At 45.5% G+C, this 14,910-nt stretch overlaps 1 protein-coding gene across 4 annotated transcripts in view; it reads right to left on the reverse strand.

Moving 5' to 3' along the window:
• Window positions 1–14,910, reverse strand: part of ARHGEF12 (Rho guanine nucleotide exchange factor 12) — a 180,959-nt gene that overhangs the window by 38,201 nt on the left and 127,848 nt on the right. For all 4 annotated transcript variants that reach the window (XM_083163061.1, XM_083163060.1, XM_083163059.1 and 1 more), the window contains 5 exons: window positions 14,789–14,874; window positions 14,565–14,690; window positions 6,132–6,246; window positions 2,421–2,521; window positions 1,007–1,084 (listed from right to left, as the gene is read on the reverse strand). In XM_083163061.1, coding sequence (XP_083019187.1) covers window positions 1,007–1,084; window positions 2,421–2,521; window positions 6,132–6,246; window positions 14,565–14,690; window positions 14,789–14,874 — 506 coding nt within the window. The remainder of the gene's footprint in view (window positions 1–1,006; window positions 1,085–2,420; window positions 2,522–6,131; window positions 6,247–14,564; window positions 14,691–14,788; window positions 14,875–14,910) is intronic.

The raw sequence follows: 14,910 nt of genomic DNA on the forward strand, positions 1-14,910 counted from the left end.
ACCCCCAGTAGCTCTTCCTATTGACTGATAGGTGAACCCTGCAACGGTATGCGGTCATTAGGATGTCATCTCCATGGGGACGCCCAGTGTTTCCATAGGAACACCCATGAAAGGCTGGGCGTTCCCACAAGCGTGTCTATCCACCGCCCCACACCCTGTTGGCTGCGAATGGAACAGCAAACTTGCAGTTCACGGTGACTGTTTGCACCCAGTTTCTGCTCCTACCTCCAATATCTGTCTTCGCAGCTCCCTCTCTCCATATCTAGCAAGTTTGAAACAGATCATTTTGCTTTCATTTTCTGAAATTTGTTCCCCAAAGTGGCCACTAGTGGTCACTGACAGTACTTCACCTCAAAAAGGTGAGTATTCAGCCTTTTAAACATATAGGTTATACGAATCAGTATCTGGATCTGTAATTCCTAGCAAGGCTCACACAATCACAGGTAGGCAGAAATTGGCTTCTGTACGGCCCACGAGAATACATTTGTGATATATACATATCCTTAGGGGAAAACACTGAACAAAATATCCTCCGGGTACTCCAGTTTCCTCCCACAATCCAAAAATATACTGGTAGGCTAATTGGCTCCAAACAAAATGAACCCTAGAATGTCTGTGTGTGCATGTATATGTGGTAGGGAATATAGATTGTAAGCTCCACTGGGGCAGGGACTGATGTGAATGTTCCAATATTCTCTGTAAAGCGCTGCGGAATATGTGTGCGCTATATAAGAAACTGTTAATAAATAATAGTGAAATATACCAAGACATATAGTATAACATTTTGCAGACTACACGTAACTAAATTCTTCATATTCCTTTGCTACATTATATATTTGTAAAACAGCTTATGTACAGCAGTATTCCAGTCTACCGCTCCTTCCTGGTCAATGCCCATTGAGTAGGGTTGGTGTTTAGCTGCAGATTAAGGCCCAGCATATTTGAGAAGCTGTGTGCGTGTGATCTATACTGTACAGAAGGGGAGTCTGCAAAGAATTCTGCTTACCCTCAGCTCATCAATCATGGGATACTCTCCTAGTTTTAGGTAGGACAGGTCTAGTCTTCGCTGGTAATCCTCCAATCTCTGGAAATGGAAAACAAATATTTGCTTTGAAAATAACAGACTTCCCAGTCTCTATAGCCCCATACACATGGGCCGATTTCTGCCTTGTCTACATTCTGAGCGTTGAAGGCTAGGCGATTCCCCTTGAGTTTCCTGGTGGCTTTATCGTCCACCCACAAACATCGATGGGTGTATTGGAGATCTGTGCCACCTCATTGTTCCCTATGCACATGCAGGCGATCTGACTAGATCTTGACTGCATCTGCTAAAGATCTGAGCGAGCGATGGGGCATACACACATGGGGATACTTGCTTAATTTATAAGCAATTTAGATGGATCGCTTAGAAAAAAAGGGATAAATCGCCCCATGTGTACAGACGGAGCCAGCTTCATTCACCGTGTCTTCCTGTCTCGGTGCGCCATTCTCAGAGACAGGGACGCGTGAGTGTCTCACGCATCCCATTGCCACTAATGAGGCATGCAAGCTTCGCACGCGTGTCCCATGCTCGGCAAATATCGTGCCCAGATGAGAAGACACAACGTGCTGTCAGGATGAATGAAGCCGGTTCCATCTGTATGCCCCTATGTCACAACAGGATGTGGACTTTAGGTCTTGTGCACAGTCAAATAGGTCGACACAATGCAAAGGTTTTTCCCAATTTTGTTTCTTTTTTTCATACTTTAGCATTCATGTACTCAAATGTACATATTGAGATAAAAATTTGAAAAACTCATGCTCATCTTACCACGTGTCAACCTTTTCCCTATGTTGATCTTAAGCAAGTCAACATAGACATGGTTGACCTATCGCCGTCAAGCCTATGATCCATACCAGTCACAACTGTATAGTGAATCTTAGACTATAAAATGAAATACCAGCCCCATTTCCTTTGGTAACCACCATGGCCGCCGAGAAGGGGGGTGGCGGGGGGGCAGGTACAAATTACCCGGGCCTGATGGAGGGTTCCTGGTCTGCTGCACCCACTCCACCTCCCTCCTGGGCAGAGAGGATGCTGCTTGCTGAGCCCGAATTACCACTGCTTCAGAGGCTCCACAGCTCCCCTGCTCCACCAAAACGTAACTTAATTTTCTGGCGTGGCCACACCCTCAAAACTGTATCGGGACCCGGCCAGCCTCTCGGCAGCACTGATAACCGCACAAAATATAAAAAAACAAAAGGACTAATAGTTTTGTTTCCCGTTTCTATAATTTTCAATCTATATAATCACAACTAGAGGGAACGCTTAGAGAGCTAGCAGCAGTCATCTACACAGTAACGACTGTAGTCGGCAGCATTACATGTATAGCGGAATAATATTACCAGCATACAGTGCTGATGTTACAGCGGCTTCTCACCTGCTTGTTCTCTGCTTCTTTCACAGCCTGATTCACATGGTTCAGGATCTGCCGGCAGTGATCAGCAGCCTTCTTTACCTTTTTCCTCTCTTCCGGTTGGTCTATTTGGAATGAAGACATGAGGCTATTTAAGCAAATGTGCGTTAAATTAAATAACATTTGACCCTAAATACAGTACAACTGCAATGTATCGAAGTGTTAACTGCCACAATGGCAAAATATACTAATATGAAGAATTGGCCAAATCTGAGAACACCAAGAACATGTTTCCTTGTAGGAAATCATCAACATTGGATTGACATCTTAAGGCATGCTATGCCACACACCAGAGCACCTCTGCTACATAATAGGCCACACCACAGCGCCCCCGCTTCATATTACGCCACACCACAGTGCCCCCGCTTCATATTATGCCACACCCCAGCGCCCCCACTTTATACTACAGAATCCCCATTTTATACACCACACTACAGAAACCCCGCTTTATACTACACCACACTACAGCGACCCTGCTTTATACTATGCCACACTACAGAGCCCCCGCTATATACTATGCCGCACCTGTTTTATACAATGCCACACCGCCCCTGCTTTATACTACACCACATCGCCGCCTGACTCATACTATGCAACAACACAGCCCCCCTCAGTGTTCGCGAAAACCACCCAAAAAAGTGGGTCCCGGGGACCCTTCACTTCTAAAAATTGGGGTCCTACCGGACCTTTTCTGGGTCCTAACGGAATAAAGCCTCCTCTCCCCTTCTCCCCAGCATGGCACATGTGGGTTGGGGGGGTAAGTATCAATTGGCCCACTTGCATAAATGTACATGTATACTAGAAACTATATCAACCTGAAAACAGGGTCAGTGCGCTAAAAATTTAGGGCATGTTTTTTTGGGGGAAGTGGTGTGGTCACATAGTAGTACACATTATAGCACACACTGTAATGCACAGTACACATTATAGCACACACCGTTGGCCCACTCGCATAAAGGTACATGTATACTAGAAACTATATAAACCTGAAAACAGGGACAGTGCGCGCCGAAGGCGCGCGTTAAAAATTTAGGGCATGTTTTTTTTTGGGGAAGTGGTGTGGTCACATAGTAGTACACATTATAGCACACACTGTAATGCCCAGTACACATTATAGCACACACCGTAATGCCCAGTACACATTATAGCACACACCGTAATGCCCAGTACACATTATAGCACACACCGTTGGCCCACTCGCATAAAGATACAAGTATACTAGAAACTATATAAACCCGAAAACAGGGACAGTGCGCGCCGGAGGCGCGCGCTAAAAATTATGGGCATGTTTTTTTTGGGGAAGTGGTGTGGTCACATAGTAGTACACATTATAGCACACACAGTTATGCCCAGTACACATTATAGCACACACAATTATGCCCAGTACACATTATAGCACACACCGTAATGCCCAGTACACATTATAGCACACACAGTTATGCCCAGTACACATTATAGCACACACAATTATGCCCAGTACACATTATAGCACACACCGTAATGCCCAGTACACATTATAGCACACACAGTTATGCCCAGTACACATTACAGCACACAGTTATGCCCAGTACACATTATAGCACACACCGATATGCCCAGTATGTATTATAGCACACAATGTAATGCCCAGTATGTATTATAGCAAATAAGTGCTGCTTACCTACATGCTTGTTGCCAGGGGTTACATGCTCCTTGCAGGGGTTACATGCTGCTTGCAGGGGTTACATTCTGGTTGGCGCAGGGGGGGGGTTATTCTGGTTGCCAGGGGGGTTATTCTGGTTGCCAGGGGGGTATTCTGGTTGCCAGGGGGGTGGGGGTTATTCTGGTTGCCACAAGGGTGGGGGCGCATTTGTTGCTCGCTGCCCGGGGGGGGGGGGGGGCTGGTAAAGCTGATGAAAGAGTAGGTGAGCGGGCAGTCTGCGAGGCGGGGGGACTGGATGTGGCTGGAAGAGCTGAAACGCTGCTTTGAGTTGAGCAGCGTGTCAGCTCTTCCAGCCACATCCAGTCCCCCACTGGGCTGACAGCCCGCTCACCTCCTTATGCCGAGAGTGGCTGTCAGTTGTTACAGCCATCCCGTCCCCCGCTCTCAGCAGCAGAATGAACGGGGGGCGGCAGAAGGATACACAGACACTGACCGCGCCGCGGTGAACTTGCTCCACAAAATATGGCAGGGCGCGCGGCTTTAGTAACTGCAGGGCGCGCACCTGCAATGATTGGCTGCCGGGCGGCCACTGTGTAATGATTGGGTCCCGGCGCTGCCGCTGCTGTGATTGGCTAACGGCGGCTCACAGGCGCAGCTCAGCGCGTCCTCGGGGACCCCTTCAGTTTTACAAACTGAGTCCCCGGTGGCCGTTTCAGGGTAAAATATTTGCGAACCCTGCCCCCTGCTTCATACCACGTAACACCACAGCACCCATACTTTATACTACTCCACATCACAGTGACCCCGTTTCATGATACACCACACCACAGGGGCAGTCATTTACAAAAGAAAAAACCTGAGTTCAGCCGGCATTCCACAAAAACGCCTTACGCGCAAAAGGTTGACATGGAAAAGGATGACACATCAAAATGTCTACAGGAGTTTTTAACTTTTTTGGTGTAAAAGTTGACAACTGAGCACGTGGACACACCGCTTCACTCCCTATGCTAAGCGGATGGCAAAGTATGAAAAAGTAAAAAAATAGAAAAAAATCATGTCAGCCATTTCATGTGCCGACATTTTGTGCATGTCAACCTAGGAATTGTTGGTCAGCCATACGGATAGCCTTGTTGATCTAGTAATGCGCTATCTATACTTTTCTGACTTCCCAGCAAACTGTTGCGCTCAAATAAAGTGACTGCAAAACGAAGTCGATTCTAAAAAAATGATTTTGACACGTCGGACAACAAACTGCATTGTCTTGATTTTCCCTGAATGCACTGAACACTGCCATATATCTGATAATCTCGTCCTGCAATCCAAATCACAAACAGACTTGAACGCATAATGAAACTGTCAGTATAAGCCTTCTTTGCCTCTTCAACAGTATTTGCCTTATGATAGAATGTTCTCCCCTCTCATCATCATTTACGGAATAGTACACACCGCTGAGAGAGATCGCCACAGCAGCTCTCCTCCAAAGCCTAAGCGCAATTGGAGCAATCAACTGTCAGATAATTACTTTAAGTGTTCAAGTGTTCTTACTTTATGGATTCTGCTGCACTTAAAAGGGACTCCAAAATAAGAAAAGAAAAAGGAACACTCAAAACCTTACTCTGAAAATTCGATATGTATTTTGGGGGTAACTTTTTAGAAGGATGCTCATAACTGAGAACTGTTTTGTTGTAGCAAAGCAGCATCAAAGGATAATAGGATTTTTGGAACTCAACCCCGCCGCCCTTTGTACTATGGGATGCAGAGGACGCAGCCAAAAACAAGTTTATGTATGCTTCCCGGAACAGTGCCCTCTAAACCCCATGGTACCAGTGTCCCCCTGGAAAGATATAAGCAAAATACAAGTATACAGTCATGTAATCAACAACAAATAGCCTCTATCCCACTGGAGTATATAGTAAAGATTTTATTTCCTATCCTTCAGGTTATTTTCCTCTGTACACATATAAACTCTACATAAACTCCTGGCCATACGATTTGCACCTTACATCCACATCTCCCGCTCTGAGCGGACGTACCTGAATACTTGGCAATGTTGTCCAGCAGAAGGGGATACTTGGTAAGTCTCTGCATCTCGGTCGGGATAATGTCCTTCAGCTGCAGACGCCTGCACAGAGGATTACTCTCTGCATCCTGCAAGGATGCATTTATCATTGTTAACAAGACTGATTACATGCACCATCAATTTATCTCAAACATCAAAGTCCTGAACTTCATTACCAATTATGTGGCGAGAACTCCTCCTGTTACTGCAGCTTCACTCCATGCAGAGTGTATCACCCAAGCTACAGGCCAAAGAATCAATTATTTCAGCCCCACGTAATGGGAATCACCACGTACAGTTAGCTGAACCAATAAATTACATTTATTCATTTCTTTCACTCTGGAATTTATAGCCCTCTCTGATCACATATCTGAAGCTACCTTTAATTTAAGAAAAAAAAAGGAATAAAAAAAAAAAGGTATAATTTATAGCCAATGTAAAGAATTATAGAACCTTAATATCAAGAGAAGCCAATGGAGAAAGGAACTTCAAGGACATAATGGATGTATGTATGTTCCAGCATAACTCAGGACTGTCTGGTGAAATTTACTGTGAAATACTGTGGACTTAATTTATTAGAAGTTTCTTATATAACGCACACAGATTCCGCAGCGCTTTACAGAGTATATTTGACCATTCACATCAGTCCCTGCCCCAGTGGAGCTTACAATCTATATTTACTACCACATGTACACACACACACAGACATTCTAGGGTTAATTTTTTGGGAGCCAATTAACCTACCAGTATATTTTTGGATTGTGGGAGGAAACCAGAGTACCCGGAGGAAACCCACGCAAGTACGGGGAGAATATACAAACTATGCACAGTTAGGGCCATGGTGGGTATTGAACCCATGACCTTAGTGCTGTGAGGCAGTAATGCTAACCATTATACCATCCGTACTGCTGACACCATTAGTACCCCATGGGGGTCCCAGTGGCCAAAAAAGTTGTCCAGCCACTGCACAAAGTGGGTAAGGGAAGCATCATATGTCAAAGTTGCATAACATAGCGGACAAGGACTGGGTTCAAAGCCACTTAGACCCCCAATCTCGACCCTGCCAGGGGTCCAAAAAGAAGTCCTGCCACTACACAATGTGGGTAAGGGAAGCATCATATGGCAAAGTTGCATAACATAGAGGGGTTAAAATGATTGGGTTCAAATTAGGTTCAAGGCAACTAACACCCACAATGCTGACATCGCCGGGGTCCCGCTGGCACAAAAAGGGGTCCGGACAGTACAAAGTGGGTCAGGGAAGCAAGATATGGCAGATGTGACCGGACGCCTGCCCTTACGCTCTGGCTACGCCCTTTGGGTCCACAGAAAGCGGTTCCTGGTCTCACGGGACCTGGCCAATAAGGTATTCCCTATTACTGTCAGTAACCGCCTACGCAGTGGGCAGAGATATCACTGCCACCACCGGGCTCCTACTTAGGTGACGCCTGGAGCCACAGTTACCTCCTCAGGCCCAAACGCTGGCACCTGAGTACTACCTGCTGGAGCGTGTGCGTTGACACGCTGCTGACACACCCTCCGACTGGTGTCGGTTGGTTCCCCACTGGTCACGGACCAGACCTCTGCTTCGGTAGCTGTCAGGGAGGAACTGGGAGGACGCTGGAACCTTGTACCCAGAACAGCTGGAGAACGGAATTATTGCAGTAATTCTGTTGGTCACAAGATGAAAGTGGTTGTCTTGAGGCAATAGATGGTTTATTTGCTCAAATATAAGCTCTTAAAAGAGCCCTCTCCTATCCCTAGGAGGCACAGCATACAGATGTTACAGCACTGAATACAAAAACCAGGGCTCACAGGCCCTCTTTATATAGATAGAAGACACACTGGCATGGTCAGATCCTACCCTATACCTTTAGGATTTGCATATCAATCAGACCATCTTACTTCCAGTGCATAAGGAATCAAGATTACATACTAAAAAGGAGGAGTCCAATTTCCTTAAAATATATCACTTAGGAAAGGTGGAGATCATTTGATTATCTCCTGGACATGTTTACATCAAGAAACACAACTTGCCAACACCTCGCACACAGGATGGCATGGATTTAGTGACACATCACATACACAAGTGATGTACTACTAACACCTTTACACAGGAACTACAGACACAAAGCTACCTGCTGTGCAGTGTCATTCTGTTAGCAAAAGGAGAATTTAGCATCTCATTTCCTTATCACAGGGATTCCTTACTTAAGTAATTTTTAAAGTGCATTTTCACATTTAAAATACATTTAAATTACACAGAGCCTTCAGACGCCACATAACACTGCAGCTGCGGACCTTCAATCCCAGCTCAGTGCCATGGCGCCCATACACAACGTGAATAAAACATTTTTGGAATTTGGCGCCAAGCGCCCCTTGTCCAAGATGGTGTCGCAGCACTGAGGATTAACTCCTTCAGTGATGTGGCCGCCATTATCCATGTGTGCAGGGGTTTCCGGCCACAGCAGAGTTGCATAATATATAAAGGGAGCAGAGAACATGGGGTTTAAGAAACAAAATGATGGTCATACCATGGCGAGCGGTTAAGCTTAAAACAAAAGGTTAAAGTTCAAGTCATGCTAATTGCACAACCAAACCAGAGCAACGCTGGAGACCTCAGCTAGTATTTAATAAATATCTGCAGCTTTAGGAGAATGTTGGTCTCTTGTACATTCTGTAATTCTCCAATACAGAACAAAAGTTTCCTTCAGTAGCATGTGGTTTGTCTTCGACAATTATTAGACTATAAGTCACCCCCTTACCACTGTGCCTCCTTATTACAGATCTTTAACATGTTAATATAGGCAATTCAGCGTTTCCTTTCCATCTCCCGGGACAAATTGCTGTATAAGTAGATATCACCAGATTCTAGAAAAGTCACTTCCTGGAAAATGAAGTGTAACTATTACAGTATATTGTATGAAGTCTATATAATGTAATCTTTTCCCAGGTATTTAGGCCATAGGCAAAACTACGGTACAGTGGAAGAAAATGAAAAGCTGTACAGATGGCAAAATAACATTGGTGAATGAAATCATTTTCTCCTGAAGTACAGACTGCAGCCCAGCCCATTAGCAATGATGCAGCGATAGCCTTAAAGGTATATATGTGCAACCAGAAATATTACTACTCCTGTCTCTAACCCCACTCAAGCCTATGCACAATGAGTCTTGCCGCATGTCCACAGAGAGACAAAACATAAATGCTGTATCTATCTGCTTGGATGTTTATATTAGTAAGAATGTATTGTACATTTCTATGAAGCAAATGGGAAATGACGGCCCAACCGTTGTATGGATTACACAAAGAATAAAACTAGGTTAAATGTATAATTTCCCCCGAAGACAGAAAATTCTGGAGTGGGAAAGTGCGTCTATGCAGTATTACTATCCTTTGTGTATAAAGAAGAGCCAAAGCGTCCTTCAGCTGCTTATTCATTATATGCTATATTGATAAATTATTACTAGCTCTCTAAGCATCCTTTTATGTTTGTGTTCAATAGTCTCTTGACTTACATGATACTGTACCCGTAGGTGGTATTCAACGTGCGTGGATATATCCAACAGTAGACAATATAAACACACGACTATTCCATGCAGCGGTTTTCAGCCGCATTGCCACCCATGCAGATTAATAAAAAATAAAAAAAAATCAAGTTGCTTCTGCATGGTTTAAAAATGGCAGCTTTATCGCAAGTAAAATGACTCCCGAGGAGCTGGCGAGGGAGTTCAAGGAAGATCGGATGCGATACATTGCATGTGCTAGAAAAGCACCAGTTTTGTACACTGCTGCATCAGATTCGGATATACCATACATGCTGCATGTATGATTTACAGCAGTGGTTTATCAACTCACAACTCACACAAATCCCACACAGTGAACGTTTTCCAGGTCACCAGCCAGGTGCAAAGGTGAACTCATTATTCACTGACACATTGTAAAAGATCACAGAAGGGGGGGGGTGGGGGGGAGGATTCTTTCCCCCCTATGATTATGTGTGGAGACCTGGAAAAGGTGCACTGTTGGGACTTAGTTGAGAACTACTTGCTCTACAGGATCCAATTCGATGCGCAGAGGAACACGCATTGGATTCGATCACGTCACACACCTCCGATTTGGGATGATTTCACCTAATATATCGTCCTGTACCTTCGGAATCGGGTGAAATCGGCCCAAATTGGACCCGTGTATGGGCATCTTAAGTTCGACCTACTCTTGTCGTAAAGTGACAATATTTCCAACTGTCTGAAATATCAGCTAACATTGAATACCTCTTAAAGTCAACTCATGTTTGGAAAATTAAGGTGCCCATACACTGAGCGATTTGGTCTGATTTCGGCCGATTGCAACCAATCGGCCCGTTAAATCTGACCAAATTGCCTCTCCCTGCCATGTTGTCGGGTCCGATGCGCGGTCCCGTGTGAATCGGACCCGACCGGGTGGTCGGACCTGCTGCAGATCTGACCACCCGTCCTGGGACCTACCTCCTGGCGGCAAGGGAGTAGTGAAGCAGGGACGCATGCGATCCATCACAACGGATCGCATGCGTCCCTGCCGCCGGGAAGATCCTGGCGGCTTGCCAGGGTATCGGGTGTCCAAACACTGCTGCGAGATGTCGCAGCAGTGTATGGGCACCTTTACTCTTCATACAAAAGAATCCTGCAAGAGGACATCAATCAGGATGGGAGGAAAACATCTTCAGAATCAAAGTTGTGTTTGACTATAAGGATGGTCAGGCTCTGACCTGGCCTCACACCGGAGGTGGTGGCGCTACATACATTCACTGACTGGATTGGGTGCACTTCTTAACAGGCCTGATATTTGTACAAGGGTGGTTCAATAAGTAACAAGACCTCTCACATGCGTAATCTTATACATTTCATTCTAAATTCCAACCCGGCCAGCCCACTGCTTCCCCTCATGGCCCTTAAACTTCAGATGTAAGATGGTGGGGCCGGAGGACCCATGGTCACATTTCTGCGTCTAAAGGACACATCAGCAGCCGAAATTCATCGCCAAAATATTGTGTTGTATGGTGGCGGCCACCCTGGGTGAAGGAGGAAACTGTTTTATAAACAATTTGAAAAACTGGTGTTTGTATTTTAATTTTAATATTTCCTTTACAAGGGGGCTATAGGTGCTAACGGGCCTTTATTGCCCTCCCTACTTGTTAATATCTGTGGTTCTCCCAAGTACCAGCATGTGGAGCAGGCTTGCTGGGACCTGTAGTCCAACTGTAAAGAACAATATGAACCTTTTAAACCAGCTATCAACCCCTGGGATACAGGTGTATTGTCGACCCTACTTAGGTCGACACTGTTGGGTCGACAGGGTTCTAGGTAGACATGGATGAAGGTCGACAGGTGTCTAGGTTGACATGGTTTTAGGTCTACAAATGAGTTAGGTCGACAGGTCGCAAGGTCGACATGGGTTTTTTCACTGTTTTTTGAGTCGACATGTGCCAACAGGCGGTATTTGTGCGTGCCCTAAGCATCGCGAGCGAAGCGAGCCTTGTGAGGGGCTGCGGTTGACTTCCAACTTTGTCTATGTCGACTCGGGTAAAAAAAACAGTGAAAAAACCCACGTCGACCTCGCGACCTAACGCATTTGTCGACTTAAACCCATATCGACCTTGTCCCATGTCGACCTTCACCCATGTCGACCTAGAACCCTGTCGACTCAACGGTGTCGACCTAAGTTGGGTCGACAATACGATCCACACCCCAACCCCCGCACCCACCGCCCAGGGGTGCCCTGCAGAGAGGGAACCCCTTTATTTAGGGGATTCCCACCTCCTCAAGAACTCCTGGCCTGGGCTGACTAGTTCGGGTGGGTAATGCTTGGGCCTCAGGACCCCATCACGCATGTCCCCTGGCTTTGGCATTACACCCCCTGCTAGTGGAACCCGGTGCTGGTCCCTAAATTACGGTGGACCCACACTCACTTTGTCCCCTATATTATGAAAACCAGGGCTGGTTCCAAAAGCCCAGTGTTGGTTCTGAAATTACAGGGGACCCCTACTCCTATTGTTCCTGCCAAAAACTGTATCCTGCTAAAATGCAATGTGTGGACACAAGAAGCTGCCTCCTGCTAAACAGGATCCTGTTCAACTGCATCCTGCTAAAACGCAATGTATGGCCGCAGCCTAAAATGGGTATAAAAGGCTTACTTGGGCAGCAGTGCCTGTTGTATTCTAATACAAGCAAATTCAAAGAGGTTAAAATTGGAGCTCCTATTTGTGCTATAGAATGATCTGTATATAAACGGTGAAAGTCTTCATAAGAAAAGCCGCCAGTAGCACTGCCTATGTTGTGTGGCAGGGACTCGTCTGTTCCTTGCTATACATTTGTTAAACTATAAATAGACAGAAGCTTGCCCGCGTACCATGAGCCACACAACACACCCCGGTCTCTGCGATACAGACAGACATCAGACTAGAACAGCTTGTCCCATCAGACGCAGCATTTTCTTTCCAAGTGAAAAGCATTAGCTGGAGTGTAAATTAAATTGTGCCCACCAGGAGCTACGGATGATTACAGCACTTAGTGGGCAGTAACAGTTTATCATAGGACTCCAATCAGGGGCACGCATGGATGCAGAACACTGTGTGTACAGCACATTGTACAGGGAGCTTGCTGCTTTCAATTGAAGGACTCTGCTGATCACAGATCCGACTTACTTTAGTTTTCCTTCATTTACAGGGTTGGGGGCGATGACAACGAAAGCAACTTGTAGCGTCCATTATTTTGTTAGTAGCATAGAAAATAAAATAACTATTCTCTTACCAGCTGTAGCCATATACAGTAATGTGCTTCCAATTAAAAAAGAAAATTAAATCGGACTCTGGATGCCGGGCATATCTGCATACAATATAAGCAATCACAAATCGCGGGTTCTCTGTTTTAACAGTCCAGAACACAAGGGAAACCTCGTTACACTTAGGGGGGAGATGATGTGTGAAGCCTTCTAAAGCAGGACTAGGGGAACTTTTTGCCCTCCAGCTATTTTTTGAACTATACATCCCAGCATGCTCTGCAACAGGTTTAACATGGCCAATTAGCAAAACTGTAGCAGGGCATGCTGGGATGTGTAGTGCAACAACAGCTGAAGGGCAAAATGCTACCCATTCCCGTTTTAAAGAGTGGAGAAAGGACAAGTAGAGAAGTTGCCCATAGCAACCAATTAAGCGCCTACCGATCATTTTATAGAATGCACTTGCTAGCTATACCCCAATAGAGTTCTAGGACCAAATTCACCACTTGTCTGCTGTTACGGAGGTTTGGTACATATCCCCCTTAATTCCGATTTCCAGTGGAAAACCGATTCAATAAAGTGGCTTGTGTTAGCACCATGATATCCTATGATCATTTAAATAAGGTGGGCTACACATTTACTCAAACCAATCACATGGAACCACAAAGGAGACTTTCAGCCAAGGCACCTGTTGCGGGGGGTCGTTTTCTTTTGGACATACCACAATGCCACCTGTTTTAGCTAGATCCTGGTTTGGCATGGTAAACCACCAATCAGTTGTGGGACAGAAAAAGAAAACAATGTCCTTAGAGATGGCTCACTTCAATTTATTTCTTGACCATGATTTGTAGAATTCAAGAGAAACGTTCTATCTGCAGATCTGAATTCTATCATTACTTCCAACCCCACCGCTTTGTTTACATCAGCCTCACGGTCACCTCTCTCTCTCTCTTACACACCGCACATGGCAGAATCTGCCCATCACACAGTCCTAGGACCGGAATCACCATCACTAGAATCTGTGAATCCGCTTGGAATACAGATATGAGACTTTGGAAGAGGAAACCTGGGATACACTTTGTGCATGAATATGAAAAGGTGCAATCAACTATAAAAAAAAAAAAAAAAACTTGGAACAAAATTCAAACACTAATCACCATGATTACAGGATTAACATTAAATTGAACTCTCCAGACTTGCTCTTATGCGCTTGTATAGAATATACAGGAAGGTAGACCGACTTGGAACGTGCCTATGCCTACAGTGAAATATCGGAAAACATGTCAGTGGGCGAGAAATCGATCTCCACGGGTCGAAATAAACTACATGTCTATAACCAGCCTGCAAAGCCCAACAATAATTAAACTGTCTGGGATCCACAATGCAACCACCATGCAACAATTCCAGGAGGGGAATCTTGTCCAGCGTAGACCGAGATCTCACACTCGTCTGACATATTCTCCCAAATCCCTCTTTACTTTTTCACCTCCTCCTTTATCCCCACTTGCCTGTCTGCCTCGCTCACCCCTGAGCATGAATCCTGCTAACCTGCAGTCCCAGTCCCAGACATGAGGGGACCGGATGAGGTGTAGCGAGCCTGTTCTACCTATCCTGCAATGGAGACTATAACAAGGCAACCACAATCTGAACCTACCTGAACAAACATTAAGAACTTGGAGTCTTTCTTCTGTCGTGACTTGATCATCTCTAGAGCAAAAGGCTGGTTACTGCAGAAAGTGGCTGTGGCCTGCCTCAGCTTCTCCTCCTCAGCTCCGCAGAACTACAGACACAGAAACACAGTCAGATATGTCCCCACAGAACACAGCGGAATGTGAGAAGTCCCAGGATTATCAGGGTGCTGTGGAGAGGACAGCATACCCAGCTTAGGACATCGTCGCCAATCTGTTTAATCACAGAGTTTTCGTAACGATTTCTGACGGCTTTCATCTGCTCTTTTAGGCCGACTGAAAGAGAACAGAACGAGGCGCTTAGCAGATGCA

The sequence above is a fragment of the Crinia signifera genome, chromosome 19 (genome assembly GCF_055691185.1).
Source record: "Crinia signifera chromosome 19, ASM5569118v1, whole genome shotgun sequence".
NCBI lineage: Eukaryota > Metazoa > Chordata > Amphibia > Anura > Myobatrachidae > Crinia > Crinia signifera.